The sequence below is a fragment of the Mytilus trossulus genome, chromosome 1, assembly GCF_036588685.1.
Source record: "Mytilus trossulus isolate FHL-02 chromosome 1, PNRI_Mtr1.1.1.hap1, whole genome shotgun sequence".
NCBI lineage: Eukaryota > Metazoa > Mollusca > Bivalvia > Mytilida > Mytilidae > Mytilus > Mytilus trossulus.
Genome location: NC_086373.1, coordinates 88,875,431 through 88,894,260, shown reverse-complemented (window position 1 = coordinate 88,894,260; position 18,830 = coordinate 88,875,431). Strand labels below are relative to the sequence as shown.

General features: G+C 30.5%; 1 protein-coding gene across 12 annotated transcripts in view; it reads left to right on the top strand.

The window, feature by feature from the left end:
• Positions 1 to 14,676, top strand: part of LOC134689200 (uncharacterized) — a 54,534-nt gene extending 39,858 nt beyond the window's left edge. For 10 of the 12 annotated variants that reach the window (XM_063549505.1, XM_063549497.1, XM_063549501.1 and 7 more), the window contains 7 exons: positions 1,142 to 1,161; positions 2,299 to 2,383; positions 3,621 to 3,652; positions 3,867 to 3,908; positions 7,812 to 7,829; positions 10,568 to 10,634; positions 11,730 to 14,676. In XM_063549505.1, coding sequence (XP_063405575.1) covers positions 1,142 to 1,161; positions 2,299 to 2,383; positions 3,621 to 3,652; positions 3,867 to 3,908; positions 7,812 to 7,829; positions 10,568 to 10,634; positions 11,730 to 11,803 — 338 coding nt within the window. In that variant the 3' untranslated portion in view covers positions 11,804 to 14,676. The remainder of the gene's footprint in view (positions 1 to 1,141; positions 1,162 to 2,298; positions 2,384 to 3,620; positions 3,653 to 3,866; positions 3,909 to 7,811; positions 7,830 to 10,567; positions 10,635 to 11,729) is intronic. The other 2 variants (XM_063549504.1, XM_063549506.1) reach the window with 2 other exon arrangements.
• The last annotated feature ends 4,154 nt before the right edge of the window (positions 14,677 to 18,830 follow it).

The following is an 18,830-nucleotide window of genomic DNA, read 5'->3' as shown; positions in this document are numbered from 1 at the left end:
AAAGAGTTAACATTCTCAAAATTTTGATCTTTTTCAGTCATCTTCATAAAATTGATTTTTCCTTAGAAGAGTTGTTGAATTTTTTAGTTTTAAAAAAAAAATTTAAGCATTTTCAATGTATAGGCTTCTGTGTCTTCCCCAGAGGGTTGATGAAGAGTTTAGCCACTCTATTGTGCTCTTTCCAATAAAATATTGAATTGAATTGAATTGAATTGAATTAAAATAACCTCCATTCTTGAAAATTGGATTCCTATTTACCTGTCATACATATGATCCCAAGTTTTTAAGAATTAATTACCACCACCTTTTCAGTCAATATCATTTCCTTAAAAAAATTGTACACAGATGTCTTCAGAAAGCATTTTTCCAAGCTGAGTCAAGCTAAAGACTTCAAAAAAGGTATTTACTGCTATGATATCTGCAAATTATGCAGCATTTAAAAAATTGAAGCCTGGCTTGAAGCCTTAATTATGTGTCTAGTTAAGGAGACATGTCTCTTGGGATACATCTTTCTTGCAAGGTAGCTTATATAAAGTTCAATTCAATTTGCCAGTACAGTACAAAGCAGAGTATTTTCTTTTGAATGATATTTTAATAAAATGCGTTATAGGAAAAGAAAGGAGATAGAATAGGGAATGAAAACCTGGAATATGTAAATAACCTGGCCAAAGAGCAAAACGCAGACAAAATTGGTCTTCAACACAGCAAGAAAATTATGCACCTAGTGAGACACTTTACTCAAATTGTGTCTGTAAAACACCATTTATTCATACTAGTTATAAAAGAAATTTTACTGAACATGAATCATCAAATTCTAAATAATGACAACTTAGATTATAATGCCCCCTTTATGGCCATTATGTTTTCTGGTCTGTGCGTTCATTTGTTCGTTCGTCCTTCCACTAGTCCTGCTTCAGGTTAAAATTTTTGGTCGAGGTAGTTTTTGATGAAGTTGAAGCCGTCCAATCAACTTGAAACTCAGTACACATGTTCATTATGGTATGATATTTCTGATTTTAATGCAAAATTAGAGTTATCCCAATTTTACTGTCCACTGAAGATAGAAAATGATAGTTCGGATGGGACATCCATGTTCTATGGACACATTCTTGTTTTTATTTATATTCTACTTTCTTTCCAGTTGGAGATGTGTCAGGTCATGTAAGTAGATAACACCTTATTTTAATATAAAAGTACTGTAACATTAAATACATAGAAATGCTATTATTTTTTTAGGAAATTTACAATTTTGAAAATGTCACAGTACAAAAGATATACTTAGTAACCAAAAAAATTAATCAAAACACATTAAAAGAAAAGAGTAACTACATTCCATCTTGAACAGTTTATCCAGAAATAAACTACAGGTCACAAAAAGCCATAAAATATTTAGTTACATCATATCTGTATTTTTCACTTTATAGCAATGGTAATCAGTACATTTAGGAAGATTTGAAATAGATGATGGTTTTTATGTAATAAGTGGCATTATGCTTTTGGTGTGTGCATTTGTTGGCTTGTCATGTATTAGGTTAAAGTTTTGGTTTAAGATTGGTTATATATTTCACCTTATTTGGCTTTACCATAAAGTTGTGATATAACTTTAAACAATATATGCCCCATTAGGGGCTTGTCTCAGATTTTGTTGTAACTTAAATGGTAAAATAGTGTGAGTGGGGTATGGTGTTATGTGGATACATATTCTTGTTTCTGAATTTTTTGTGTGTCTTTGTTTATGGAATTTTATACTTGGACTGAAGCTTTTTATGGTCAAATTGAAAACAATTTTATTATAATATCAACTCTAGCTATAACTGCATCACTTTTAAAATTGCTGACAGAAACATGAAGTTTAACTTTGTAAGATTTGTCTCTACCCTGCATTGAATGATGTGTTAGTAGGTATATAAATATGTGGTATGAGTGCCAAGGGTACATATCTAAGAAACTGCAACCAAGTAACCCAAGTTCATCAAAAATAGATATTGTATAGCGGGTTATTTTCGCAGGTGTAAAATTTTGCCATTTTCATTGAATAAGGTATACAAAATGTTTTGGCGGTTATTATTTTGGCAGATTCAAAACTTTTATCAATACCTTTGCATGTATACTTTTAAATTGGCGAAATTAATTTTTGGCGATTTTCTTCTTTCTATTAAAAATAGGCGAAAATAGCCTGCTATATGTGATATTGAGGCCACTATCTAGTCTTCAATGATGGATGAAACCAATGCCATATGGCAAAATTTAAATCACCCGTAATCTTTTTATTTCTATTATTATGATGACATATTTTAGAATGATGCCCCAGCCATTCCTAAACGAGAATACGATGACCCGGAACCAATACATGAAACTGTAAAGGCCAGTACATCCATCACAGGTGGGTGAATATGTGTATCAGTAACTTTGGTTTCTGTGTACTTATATGGGTAGCGACTGTTAAAGGTATAGAATTCTAGGTTGAATCACAAGAACTAAGATAGCTTAGGTATAAATCTATCTGATTAATATACAGATCAAGACTGTGTTTTATACCAGTATACTTCCTAACAATGGAAGTAAATAGTATTAAAATCTAATTTGAACTTTTGGAAGTGTAAGGACTATGTGAACTTACAATCAGATTTCTACGTCAAGTCAAATTCTGTGGATTCATGTTTTTCAATACGTACACATTTTCATAGTTAGAGAAAAAAATTACTTTATGGATATTCGATTTTATTGTTTTGCCAAAGTCTGAATACAAGCCTATACTCAGGCTATAGAAAGGTTTTTTTGAAAAAACTTAAAATTTCTTGGTTTACCTTTACCAACGAAATTCATAAAGATTAGAATCATTTGAATGAATCAACAGTAGTATATATGTATTCCTAGCTAAATAAATGTAAATGATGATATGCATGGGTTTTTCTCATTGTTGAGGCCGTATGGTTGCCTATAATTGCTATCAGCCACTTTATTTAAATTTTGGGGGATAGTTGATGCATTGGTGTACCAGTACAACATAAGAACGAACTATAAAAATCAGTTGAAAAACTCATCAGATGGATATAAATAGAAATACATCTAGCAAAAAAACAAAGTGGACTTGGCCGGGTACTTGTATATCCCTACAACCAAAAAATCCCACTAAGTACTGATCTGAGAGTACTCACAGTTACTGACAGTTAGTTCAAAGCCACTTCCAACTAATAATAAAAATCATGCATCTAAGACTTAATATATACCTCATCTTCTTATTTTTATATATAAGATAAATGTATAATTAAAAATGAGCTGCTATGATGATTTACAAGCTTCATTTCAGCATACTATACTATGTGGTGCATTTTTAGAATTATTTTTCATCTACTTCCTCTTACACATAAAGGCCATGTATGAAATGTTTTCACATATTTCTCCAGAACTACAATTCAAGGCTACCTAAAATAACCTTCATGTGAGCATACTATCTGATACAATAGGTTTTTCACACTCATCCCTTCAAAATATCCTGAATGCTTATAAATAGTAAGAAATAGCTCAACTTGGTTTTTCCCATCATGAAAGAATAACTTTTTTTTATAAGTTGATATCACAATTTTCAGTTTAAATAATTTTGATAATTTTTATTTCAGACAAATTTAAAAGCAAGATAACCACTACATTTGTAAGTATTATGACATATATTTTCCGATTGTATTTATCCTTTTATATAAAATCTTTGTAGAAAGTAGCTAGTTGATTCAAGTTTGTGTTTTTTTCCATTAATAAACTCAATAGTGAATTTGTCTACTGAAGCTTTAAGAAATCAGGATTTTTCATACCTATATGTATTGAATATTTACTCAATTTATATATAGAAATCTATTTTCTTATAACAGACCCGCGGACAACATTGTGTGAGTGAAAACATCATTAATCTGGTGAGCTGTGAAGAATGAATTATTGCATAGTTTTATGGTCTTTTTAACATATTTTGATAAACCTTATTTTCTTTAATGTTTTTAAAATATTGCATGAATCTTGGAAATATTGCTTGAAAGTCAGTTTGGATTATTGTTTATGCTAATACAACTACATACCAAATATCATTGACTTACCCTTAGTGGTCATTCTCAAACTGACCTTTCACAAAGTTAAACAAAAAGTTGACTTCCATTGCGGCTAACGCTTCGACAGGAAACAGCACACCTTAGTCTTGACTCCACAGTTTAATCAAGACCGACTATATTTTATATAGTTTTAAAAATAGCTCAGAAGGAAGAACACCTAGATACTTAATACTTATGTTAGGATGTTTTTGTCTGTAAATCCATTGTCTGTGATCTCATTTCAATGATTAGACACCTACTTAAAAGAGGTGGTGAAGGGGTTCCTTGAAAAGTGTCAAACAGGTTTCATCTGACCTTGAACTTATTTCATGGATCAATGATCAAGGTTAAGTTTTGTGTTCAAGTCTGTATCTCAGATACTGTAAGCAATACTCAACTATATTTTTTTAAATGAAAGTAAAGTGTTCACTTTGACTTTATTTTCAATGCTCTTTGGTCAATGTTAGGTCTGTTTCTCTAATACTTAAACAAGCAGATTACTATATTTTGTGTAGGGTATAAAAGTAAGGATTTCTCACTCTCAGCAATGTAATTATGATAAGTAAAGCAGCTTTTCAATATGTGCACTCTCATGTTTTTGTTCAGTATATTTCTTTCTAAATATTTATAGGCATGAATCCCATGATAACAAATTCTTTGTAAAACCCTTTTGTATAGATATGCCATATCTTTTTGTATCATTTAACACTAAAATGACATGATTTGGTATAATCACTTGCATTTTGAAAAAAAACCCATACATATCTAGCTATTGAAATATAATCTTCTTACTCTATTTAAACTACTGATTTTCCCCAATATATTTCAGTTTTGTGATGTGTGCACTGATTTCCTCACAGCTCATTAATAGTTCCTTACTTGTATATTTTATTAATGTGACCTCTTTTTTTAAATCCAATCCATATATATCATAATTAAAATTAATTGTAAAAGAAAGACTTGATTTTTAGTGTTGTCACAACATGTGTTCAACTTAGACAGAGATTGGTGCTTGTAATACTAGGCCACCTCAGACTTATTAATTATAGCATTGTCAAATATTCTAAGATTTCAGCCATTTATGGGGACATAGCTATATACTTCTACTCTTACCTTTCTTTCTAAAATACTGAAGAAATATGGTTATACAATGTAAATTGGTTTTAGCAGGTTTTTAAGTAGCTCTTCATTCAATTTAAATAGAATTGACCAAAACACTAGAAGAAAGGTGAACACCATTATTCATATCATAAGTTTAGGTAAAGAGGATATTAAGAATAAGTTTATATTTTATCTCTACTGTTTGAATAAATTGATATCTGACATAAGTATTCAGATTATTTTTATGTCCCATTTATGGGCATTATGTTTTCTGGTCTGTGTGTATGTCCCTTCATTTGTCCTGCTTCAGGTTAAAGTTTTTGGTCGAGGTAGTTTTTGATGAAGTTGACATCTAATCAATTTAAAATTTAGTATACATGTTCCTTATGATATGATCTTTCTAATTTAAATGCCAAATTAGAGTTTTTACCCTAATGATAAAGTGGATGGGGCATCCGTGTACTAGGGACACATTCTTGTTTTATTTAAAAAGTGAATAATTTTGAACAGCTTAATTATTGTAGAAATTAAAAGACATATCTGACAAGTCTAAGGCAGTAAAAAAAGGCTTTTATCTTTTGCTCAATTTAGTGTTGAGGGAGCCTCTGTTATCAGTCTAGGTTTATTATTTTAAAACTAAGGCATTACAATGAATTTGAAAGTTAACCTGATTTTATTAAAAAGTAGCCAAAAGTTTTACAAGTTTTGTATTCAAATAGCCATTCGATTTTCACTTATAGTGTTCGACCAGCATTGGTATTACCCTGTAAGATTTCAGCTTATGTTCCCATTTAGTAATATGTGAATGTGTTATGATTATAGCAAAGTAGAAATAGATCGTTACGTCACGTTATTCATGGAACACATGTGTTTGGGCATGCTATCCAAAAGAGAGTTCAGGAGGTTGGTAATAAGGGGAGGTAATACGTGCAGCTTCTAATTAACCTAATAACTGTCTGGGAAAACACAGCTCAAGCTTGTTTGATATTCTTTACATTTTAATTTCTATCAGTAGGACGTATATCACTCCAAAAAAAAGCTGATGTCCATTTAAAATCTTTTTAGCTTTTAAAAGAAATTCTTACAAAAATTCCTTTTTAGTTAGTATGTAACAACTGTATGAATAAATTTTCATTGTCAGATAAACCTTTACTGATATAATTTTTATAAAAATATTTTTTATGTAAATGGTGTTTAGACCAACAATCCTGACCCTTCAAATATATTTGTTCCAAATAGGCCCAACATTGTATAAGATCAAGATCATGTTGAGGAAACATGTACCCAATGGAAAAATCAATTTTATTCAATTACAATATTTGCATGCTGATAAGATTCCTCTCATGTTTTTAAAGTCATGTTTAAAACCCCTTAGCAAATTAAAAGTCTGTGAATTTAATTAATGGTCATAAAGATAATATACATGTATTATAAAAGTCTACTGCTTCACCACCCAACAAATTTGTGGAGATTTACTATAAAGAGTTGCTCAACTGGATGCATGCATGTTTTTATGCCCCACCTACGATAGTAGAGAGGCATTATGTTTTCTGGTCTGTGCGTCCGTCTGTCTGTCTTACCTCTCGTCCGTTTGTCCCGCTTCAGGTTAAAGTTTTTGGTCAAGGTAGTTTTTGATGAAGTTGAAGTCCAATCAACTTGAAACTCAGTACACATGTGCCCTATAATATGATCTTTCTAACTGTAATGTGAAATTAGTGTTTTGACCCCAATTTCACGGTTCACTGAACATAGAAAATGATAGTGCAAATTTCCGGTTAAAGTTTTTGGTCAGGGTAGTGTTTGATGAAGTTGAAGTCCAATCAATTAAAACTTAGCATACATGTTCCCTGTGATATAAAATTTCTAATTTAAATGCCAATTAGAGTTTTTATCCCAATTTTATAGTCCACTAAACACAGAAAATGATAGTGCAAGTGGGGCATCCATGTAATATGGCCACATTCTCGTTTTTTGTTGTTGTATTTATATCAGAACAGTATTTGATATATCATTTCCCATCTATGCAAATTACCCATTTCATATGTACATGAATACAAGAGCATATTCCATGAAAAAGCAAAACCTAAAACACACACACAAAAAAAAGGCAACTGAAAGTCAACTTGGAGACCTGTTTATATTATGTCAAGTCCTAAATGGCCCCAAATCCACATAAGTTGTGAATGAATGTATCAACAACTTATAATGATCTGCTGTCAGCATCAAATCCTCCAAGGGGAGAGAAATCAGTGTAATATGTCAGTTCAACTGACAACAAACATAGTGTCCAGTATTAATACTATGGATTCATTTATTATTGGTGGGTACCAATTTTCGTGGACTGAGGAAAACTTCATTTTCATGGATAATAGGTTTCATGATTTTGCCAAACACTGCATACAAAGCCTTTGAAATTTAATTTAATTTATTCGTTGAAAATTAAAAATTGGGATTCACTTGTACCCACAAAACTCATCAAAATTTGTATCCAACGAAATAAAAATGAATCCACAGTAGTATCATATCAAAGATCCCCCTTGTCTATTATGTTGCTGCTCAGCAGGAAAGGTATAGTATTGTTTACTCCACAATATCATGTATGGTAATTAATATACAGATATCTGTGTGTTTCAGTTAAATAAGAAAATTAGGGTAGTGTAAACAATTTTAAATTGCATACAGCTTAGCATGAATTTGATTTGTTTCCAGACAATTTTCTTTTATAACAATGAATACCATAACCTGTTAACTGAGGGATTTTCTTTTTTTTTAAACAGCTCTTGAGACAATTTTTTATATGTTAAATCCAAATGGTTAACACAATTATGGTTTTGGTTGTGAAATGCTTATTAAAATGATTAAATGAGAATTGATCATAAGATTTCTTGCCTAATGCCCACTAGTAGCAGTAGAACTTCATTTTTAGCCTGTTACTATCTTATTTTGTCAATTTTGCTTTTTGTTCTTTGTATTCTCATCTACAAAGTTCTGCAAATGAACGTAAAAAAAGCACTTACGAATGTTCTATTGACATCTGTCTTTGTTAAATACTTTAAGACATCAATGCCTTTGTTAAACCTTCAAAGAATGTTATGAAACTCAGAAGCCTTGGCATATCGGTAATAGGGCTATAAGGGAAAAAAATGTGTTTTAGTACTTTCTTACAAATGTACTTTTGCAGTAAAAGTGCACATTTACAGCAGAAATTGCAGGCGAGAAACAGGGTTTAATCAAAACCCTTACCCTTTACAATTTTTAAGCTTTTTTAATTGAACTTATTTTTTTTTTTTCATTATCAGTTTTCTTATTGTCTAGAAGACCTGGATGTTTTATACACTGTTTTATGTTACAAAGTTTCCATCTCTCATATGTCCATTTGATAATAATATTTAGTGCATTAGATCCTTGCAAGGTTTACATGTCCGCCAGACAGGGTTCATCTGATCTTAAGCTTCTTTCCTGGATCAGTGGTCAAGGTTAAAGTGCACTGATAAGAGGTTCATTTCTCAGAAGAAGGTCAACTATATTTGGGATATGGAATGATAGTAATGTGAAGATGTCTGTCTGGCAGTTTCTTAGACCTTGACCTCATTTACATGAATCAATGATAGTTCTTTTAAAAACCTTTATTTTAAGACTTTCAATGTTAAAAAGATCATGATTAGCATATCTTGCAAGACAATTCAGCATGTGCACTCTTGTTATCTTAAAATCTATCACACTTTTGTACAGATTCATAGAGATCTGGTATTTCTTAATCTTATTCCTGATTTTTGTTCGGAGACTGGAAACAAAATTCAAGTTTTAAAAATGAATAAGGATAATAATTTTGTTCCATAAAAACTATGTCCATGAAGACAGTGTAATCATCAAAGTGTGCTTTGTTGCATTGCAAATAACTGACGTTCTCTTTAAAAGGAGAAAAAATTATGAAGGATTTGGAATATGACAATTGGCCCTATTGTTTGCATAGGCGTGCACAGATGATGGTACTGAAATAGTTGGTTATATTTTTTAGTTTAAATTTATGCATTGATATACGGTAAATAATGAAGTTAAATTTTTATACTCCTATTGTGATTTCATGCAGGGGATAGGAAGAAATAAATATTTTTTTAACAATGTGGAAATAAAAGATAACAAGTTTTAAAAGAACATATGAAATCATGTACAAGACAATACTGTAAAACATGGGCTATTTCGTGACCTCATGTGTATGTAATGTGCCTTCCTTTCTAGGAATAAGTACAGTGTAATAGGAATAATACCAAAAGTACCCTCCCCCTTTTCCTAAATTCACAGAAGAAAAGCTTGATGTAGGAAATTTGGTATGCACATTCACAGTGCTTATAAAATAATGAACTAACTCATGATTAGTCAAAGAAGCTTATTAGAAGGCAAAAGGTTACATGCTTTTCTAGACAACTTTGGTGTTAGCAGTATAACATTGACTACAATGAGATGCTGGATATTTTACTGTTTTGTTCTTTGCTTCAGTTCATCTACAAGAATTTTATAAATTGTAATTTACTTTCTAATATATGTAGGTATGTCTTTTAATGGTAAACTCAAATGCATCACAATTTCAAAAATGACATATCTCAATCTTAGTTTTATAAGTTTTCCTCCCTCCAAAAATTAAATGAAAAAAAAATGAAAATAAAAAATGAATAAAAATGAGCATATGAAAGTAAAGTAGAGCAAAGGTAAATTTAATACAGGACATTGCATGGAAAAAATAAACTGGTATTGATATTAATTTAGTAGAATGATTTTGGATAATGCTACTGTCTAAAGGTTTAAATAACCATATTCATTTTATGTTGAAATAATCCAAATACCTTTTTATCCTCAACCCTAAATTTGCAATAAATAAAAAAAAATGTGACTTCAGAACATAATTTTTGAGAAAATTTTAGGAGGTTGAAAATATTGTCATATCTCTTTAAAAGAGAATCAACAATCTCTGGACAACAGTTTTTGTTAGTTTTGAAGTAGGCTTCCTTTGTTTTCAAAATTTGTTTATTTTAGCTGCAAAACTATCTGCTTTATGTTTCCTGTTTATAATTTCAGATTTACTTTTATGATTAATATTCATATATTAAATTAATATTCAATTAATAATTGAATTTTATTTACTTAGGAAAGAACATAATAATAATCTATTTATTTTAAAAGATTTATTATGAATGAACAACACAAAGAGGTTCTTTTTTTTTTGCTAAAAAAAAATGATCTACTTTAATAATATCTCTTTAAATAATGAAAAGTACTCCATACATATATATAATTATAGTATAAAATGTATAAATGAATTGCAGCTCAGGTTGAAAAGACGAACTTTCCAGCAATAAATCATATTTTCACTTCTCCTTTCTTTTGTTTTTCAGTTCAATATAAATCCAAAGAGTTCAGGTTCATCTGAAAATACAGACAGCAAAGCTAGCACTATTCCAGGTAGGTATAATAATAATAATAATAATAATAATAATCTTTATTTCAAGAGGGTATGCTCAATTAGTACAAACACTATTCTCCCTTGAGGCCCTCACACTCCACTCACAATGCAATTCACACAATTTCTTCATAACAAAGAAAAACATTAGAAAACATAAATCAAAGTTGATACATAGTCATTTAAATAGTTCCTGGATTTTCAAGTAAAAACTTAAAGCAGTTTGTTTTAAAAGTATTTATGTTTGACATGTGTCTTAGTGCTTCTGGTAGTTTATTCCATAAAGTTGGGCCAGAATATGAAAAAGATCTTCTAAATGTGTTTGTTCTTGCCTTTGGTATATTAAGTAATTGGGTAGTATTTGATCTAAGTTGCATTCCATTTTTATTTGAAACATAGGAGATTTTGTTAGACAAATATTCTGGAACAGATCCATATAAACATCTATGAACATATAAGGCCTTGTGGTAAATCACAGGATCAGTAAATCGAAGCCATGATAACTTTTTAAACATTGTATTAGATGGGGTATCATAAGGAAGTTATGCTCGTTTTATAAAAACATATATGTCATTGGAATTTCTGGTACAAAACTATATTGATATATACAGGAGAAAAAAGACACAAGTCTTTATAGTTCTTATGGAATTATGATAAAAAACAAAATAAGTTATTGTTTGGTTAAATTATATTGCTGATAAATTTAAGCCAAATCAATTTCTAGTCAGCTCATATAGTTCCATTTTGACTCACAATACACAAGAATACACATGCATGCAAAATAGATCGTTTTATGGCTAAATGAAATGCTACAAAAATTAAGAAGGGGAATGAAATATGTCACAGTTAACATGGTACACATCTGTCATATTTTTGAATGCAACATTTCTTTCTTAAAGACATAGAAGTTGGTGTAATCAACCATTTACTTACCAATCTTTATCTACAGACTGTTTGTTAAAAGACAAAGCTTTTACTTTAAACAGGGTAAAATACAAATTTTATAGCTAATTTTTGTTTACCCGGTAAATATGCATGTAAATATTGGCAACTAGGTGTTAAGCAATGATCAATCAATCAAAGCTTATTTCTTTCAGGTTTTAATGAGCGTATAGAGAAGAAAGTGAAAGGACCTAGAACGATGCCTTGGGGTAAAAAACACAAGTCTTAATTGTTTGTTAAGATGACAAATTTTGTAATCTGCAGGAATGAAATCCGGCATCTATAAGATTATATTTTGACAAAAAGTTTAAAATGTTACTAATTGACTACTGAAAGGGCTTATAGGTTTTTTTTCCTAAAAAAATCATTCCATCATTACAATATTCAGCAGTTGCAAGCATTTCATTTTGTCACACTTGTAAATGTTTGAATGCAAAATTTAAATATCTAGTTTCTATTTGCCTTTTCACCTTGCTAAAATAGGAAATTCCATAAAATCATGATTGTTTAATATTTGAAAAATTAAGTAGAAGATCAATTGCTATTAAATTTTGTTAAAATAATACGTTTATGATCCACATGTTAAGTTTAAACTCTGGAAACAGGATTCTTAGACTACAACCAGGGTGTATGATTTATGAACCAGTAGAATTTTTACACTTAATTGTTTCAGTAGCAACTTCATTTAGGATGAAAGAAAGAAAAGTTTATAAAATTTGCCAGGTTTTATTTCATTTGAAGTTTGAAATTAATGTTCCAAACAATATTAATAATTTAAAGAATCTATACAACAGTCGGCAGGAAAGTAGTTAAAAAAGTAGGGTGATGTGAATTTATTAAACATTGGTTTTGTTTTTGTGAAGAACAAAGGCCTAAGTAGCTAATAACTTTGTATAGGGTATTATATATATATAAGTTCATATTCACTATTTAGGATACTCATGGATATGGTCATCATATAATGTATGTTGGAAAAGGGTGTTATATTTCAAGGAACTTAATATACAGATACTTACTTCCAAGTGTTAAAATGTTACTACCATCCACACATAAGCTAGTTAAAAGGGTATGAAGCATGGTCATTATCAATTGATTCAAATTTGCTTTACAAGACTTGTATATTTTAGATAAAGAGGGTAACACAATCTATAACTTGCACTTAGATTTTGCATGAAGTTATACCTATACCAATATAGAATCCAACAAAACAGTCAAAATCTTTATAGATTTGTAGTTATAGTTTCATTTCTGTTAAAATATATAATACTTATGATCAGCTCAAAGTTAAGAAACGTTATTAATCAATTTGCAATGATATTCATCATATTCACCCATATAATGTGATATTTTTGTTTTCTTATACTTTTATTATGCCATTTATTTAGATTTTTCATGCTGTCAAGCCATAATATTTGATAAAATGCTTGCTTTAATACAACATTTGTGTGATTTTGTATCTTTGTTTATTAACAGAATAAATTTTGTATTGTGAAGTCCTTATTATTCAAGACTAAATATATTTGTTCATGTTTTTTAAGGTTTAGATAATTGCATTGGTCTTTATATATGTAATTTCCCCCAAAAAACAGGAGAAAGCATGTTTTCGTATCAAATTGGTTCATGTATTAGACACACATCAAAATTTTCCTCAACAACTATGAAAAAAGATTTTCAACTGATAAAAAAAATTAATTATATTTCAATAAATAAGCTTCATAGTTGAACCTGATGTTTCATCTTTTAAGTTTTACAAACAGATATGTAGTGAAAACCGCAGTCTTGTGACTTATTAACAGAAAAATATCTAGTAAATGGTGTGCATCACAAAAAGAGTTCATAATTTTGTTTTATTGGGAAAAGCAATAGAACAGCTGTATATTTTTGATGAAAAAATAATTCATTCTTTACTGCGAAAATGTATAATATTGCAATATCTTGAATTTGTGCTACTCTTACTTTAAAGCCATGGTTAATATTTTATATAATCATAATGAGTCTCAGGGTCCATGACCTGATAAATATGCCCCAGTGTATACTCTTTTTTTTTTTTAAGAGGATAGAAAACCTATATAAACAAAAAACGCATACCTATTAACCTGTAGCTGATCTCTTTGATCTATGTGTTCGTTGTTTCCATTGCTTGTTATTCTTGGTTGTGTATGAGATTATTATGTACATTATGTCAATTACTGTCATTATTTTGTCACTATGTGTTAACTGTCATTATTTTGTCACTATGTGTACTATGTTTATTATATTTATTGCTGCTGTTCTTTTCATCATTGTTGAAAATAAAACATCTTTGTTGAGTTCATCCATGTTGATATATGTCGATAAATTTCATTCTTTCATTTCATCTTTTTTTCTAGGCAGTCAGTGGGCCCTCTGGTATGAAAATTTCTGGGTCTGCCACTGACTATTTTTTTCTATACAGCCATGCACTTAAAAGATGACCATTTGACATTCATATTGGGAATCCCCTCTATTTGTAGTTGCTGTTTCTACGCCCTTTAGAAATATTATTTTTGTTTTAGACAATAAAATGTATACAATTGTGTGAAATTTCGAAATATTGTTTTGGAAATAACCTTAATTTAAATAGAACCCATTAGGCTGTACTATTTAAGGCAGGAGCCGGTTTCACAGTAAAAAAATACGATTGAGATTGATCATAAGTCATGAACAATTCAGTTTACCTAAGACAATCTTACTGTTCATTTTTATGGTGAAACTGACTCCAGGTGAATGATACATGATCTTTGGCGCTAATAGTTTAAATTCTCATTATATCTACCAAATAACTATAACATTGCTTTAAACTGTATATCATCACTTGGTGAATATGTTATTGTGATTAGTGCTTTTATTGATGACCATTATATTGTATACACACACTACAAAGTGATAATATTTGTGATACCCTATATTTTTGTACTACTTTGTAATTTTATATATCAATTTAACCAAGGATTTGTATAGTAAGACAAATCCTTGATTTAACATTTACCATTAAATAGTTTGTATGTATTCTTAAAAACACCTGTCAGTAGTATGATTTAACATAAGTAGTCTATTACTAATACATTTATTAAAGAACGGAGTAGAAATAGTACTCGTATGACATTGACTTTTTAAGAAGTCAGCTGTATATTTAAATTCCTTTATTAATGTTTTGGTTCAATGAAGAGTGTATTTTTAATAACATTCCAATTCTTACAATTTCCATGTAACAACCTACTTTCTCACTTTATCTTGGTGGTACAAAAAATGTATTGTTTTTGATATAATATTGTTTAGACTTAAAGGAGTAGGTCCGGTAAGAGCCTTTTTTGGCCCCAAAATATAGAAGATTTACAAAATTGTTTAAATGTAAACTTTTAGTTATTTATTGGATAGTAAAATGGTTCTGCTACATAAATATTGGCTGTTTTTGACAAAACAATGCACATATATTGAGTACTAGCACCATTAAGTCATGCTAAATTACTGAAATCATCAAAATTCAAGCATTTTAGTTAAATTTTAGACTGTTTCCGTGTAAAACAAAAGTGGCCGCATTCGTGTTCATCCGAAATATCAAAATGGAAGTTGTATTTGATGATAATACATAACATATATAAAGATTGAGGATGAACACGGATGCGGCCACTTTCATTTTTGACAAAAAACATCTGAAAAGTGACATTTTTTCGCATATTTGGTAGATTTTTCACATTTTAGCTTGAATCGGATCGTTTTTTATGACTCAATGAGTTAAAATCTTTTACAAAAAATAATTGAATCAAATGAAATAGACACTTAAGTGTTTAAAAAGTAGTCAAAATCTTTCGTCAGATGAAACTGAAATTTGAGGCCAAAATCGGTCCTTACCGAACCTACTCCTTTAAAAATTAAAACTTGCAAATTATTAAATATGATTTTGATGTAATCATGTTTATAAATACCATGTATAAAATCAAAATTTTGATATAACTTTATACAACTCACAAATGTACATTATATAATTTATGCACTATATATACATGATTTGATAAGTGCTTGTTATATCTTTAATAAAGTTAATTTTGTTAAATTTGTTCCTGTTTTTTATGTCTTTATGGGCATTAGGTTTTCACGTCTGTGCATTTGTTCATTTGTCCATTTGTTCGTTCATCCATCTGTCTGCTTCAGGTTTAAGCCTTTGGTCCAGGTAGTTTTTAACCTGATTTTTGTGACAAAACTGTCGGTTATTGATTTGGGGACATACAGCGGGCGGGCAGGCTGGCGGGTGGACGGCAATCAAATATTGTCCATGCATTAACTCATGAACCGTTCAACCAAAGCTTTTAAAATTTTAATATGTTGTTACTGACAACTAAATGAAGGTCAAGTTCAATAATGACGATTTTGACTTTTACCATTCAGGAGTTATGGTTCTTGAAAGATTGAAAAATGGAGTTTCCAGTTGTGTCCGTGCATTTACATATGAACTGTTCTACCAAAGCTTCCTATATTTTAATTTATTGTTACTGATGACAAAATGGAGATCAAGTTCAATAATGACGATTTTTACTTTTATAGCTCAGGAGTTATGGTTCTTGAAAGATTGAAAAATGGTATTTCCAGTCGTGTCTGTGCATTTTCTCATGAACCATTGAACCAAAGCTTTTGAAATTTTTATATGTTGTTACTGATGACAAAATAGAGGTCAAGTTTAATAATGACGATTTTGATTTTTACCGTTCAGGCGTTATGGTTCTTGAAAGATCGTAAAATGGCGTTTCCATTCACGTTGTTGCATTTACTCATGAACCATTCAATCTAAGCTTTTCAAATTTTAATATGTTGATACTGAATACAAAATGGAGTTCAAATTTGATATTGACGATTTTCACTTTCATCATTCATCAGTAATGGTTCTTGTGATTTTACCAGGACACAAATAAATGTTAATAAATCCGGTTTGCTGTCGTTGTGACAGCCTCTTGTTGAAACTTGAAACTTTAAGTTTTTGAAAGTTGAAACTTGGTATTCATGTTCCCTATGATATTTCTTTCTAAATATAATGCCAAATTAGAGTTTTTACCCCATTTTCATGGTCCACTGAACATAGAAAATGATAGTGTGGATGGGGCATCCAAGTACTAGGGACACATTCTTGTTTGTTAGTGTTGTGTATTTCAGGTTTGGGCATGGGAGGACATGCATGTAAATTGTTTTAATTTAGGTCAGCCTCAAGTTTATGTCAAAATTTTATGATAACATTACCCACTTTCAAAACTTGCATGACAGAAACCCACATTAAGACCTATGTTTCATTTTAAAAAGATTCTTTATAGATGGTACAAGCTGAAGATTTTCATTTTAGTATTGTAAACTTGTATGTGCAATTGATGAAAACAGTTTCTGATTTTTCATTTTTGTTGAGCCTTTGACTTTTGTCAAAAAAGCAAGACATAGTGCATCAACATGCTGTAGTGGGTGTTTAAGTCGTCGGCGACAGTGTCTACAAATATTTACTCTGTGGTCAAAGTTTTTGAAATTTTAATAACTTTCTTAACTATTCTGGATTTTTACCAACTTGGAAAGACGCTTCTTACAATCTTAAAAGATACTATCCAGAGGAATATTTTTATTAATTTTTTATCCTCATTTTTGTTGAGCCTGCGATTAACAGCTAAAGTAGGCGAGACACTGGGTTCCATGGAACCCTTACAAATTTTGTATATTGTACTCAATCTTATAAGAGAGAACACACTGGTGTTTCTCTCTCCTGCTTTACTGAATCTAATGTCTTAAAGATCAAGGTTTTACTATAAATATCCCACTATTACTTAATATGATCCTATCAGATGGACACCTTACAATAATGTCATCAAATATAGTTGACCTACTACTTATAGAATGAGAAATAGGTGTTGAAAGAACAAGAGTGCACATACTGAAATGTTTGCCTTTATTATTGACCATTGATTTTATGTTGATAGTCCAAAATACAAAGCTTAAATACAACTATCACATAAAGTAAACATGATTCACGAAAATAGGGTCAAGGTCAGATGAACCAAACTGGAAATATATGTATATCATACAATCATTCTTTTCACCAAATGTAGTTGACCTATAGCTTAAAGTTTCTAAGAAGCAGACTTAAACAGGAAAACTAAATATTGACCAATGAACCATGAAAATGAGGTCAAGGTCAGATGAACAATGCCAGACAGACATGTACCATGCCTTACAAGCAATCTTTGCATTAAATATAGTTGGCATATTGCTTAAAATATCTAAAAAACAAATTTAACCATAATAACTTCACATTGACCAATGAAAAATGAAAATGAGGTCAAGGTCACATGATATCTGACAGACAGACATATACACTTTACCATCATTCTATACACTAAATACAGTTGACCATTTGCTTTACGATCTAAGACACAACTGAACACCAATTAACATTTGACTACCACAAATGGTTCCCTTTGGACTGACTTATGACCATGACTGAGGGGACAGAGCCAAATAATCTGCATTGAAATGAGATATGCCAATGCTTATACAACTGCTTACCAAATATCATTGATCTACCACCAGTGGCTCCCCATAAACTGACCTAATCACAAAGTAATACATGTAAAATAAGCAGTAACCTATGTCTTGCGTTTTGAGTTCTTCAAGGTGAGATAAAAACTGACCAAAACACAAAAACTATGCTTTAAACAATGAACCAAGAAAATGAGGTCAGGGTTAGATGACACATGTCAGTTAGAAATGTACTCCTTAACGCCATGCCATACACCAAATATAGGAGACCTATTGCATATAGTATCTGATATACGACTTGTATATTTTATAGTGTGTCTTTCTATGGTGTGATGTTACACTGTTATTTCAGATAAGGGTGAAGGTTGGTACCTATTAAAACATTTAAATCTGCTAATTTGTTTGCACCTGTCAGGAATCTGATGTTCAGTAGTTGTCTTTTGTTGATATTATTTAAAAGTGTTTCTCATTTTTGTCAAGCCTGCAACTTTAGCAGAAAGCTTGACATAGGGACAGTGATCCGGGGTGGCGGCAGCTACGGCAGTGGCGTTAGCTAACTTCTTAAAAGCTTTATATTTTAGAAAGTGGAAGACATGGATGCTTCATACTTTGTATATAGATGCCTCATGTTACAAAGTTTCCGTCAGTCACATGTCCAATGTCCTTGACCTCATTTTCATGGTTCAGTGACTACTTGAAAAAAAAGTTCAGATACTTCGTAATTTTCAATT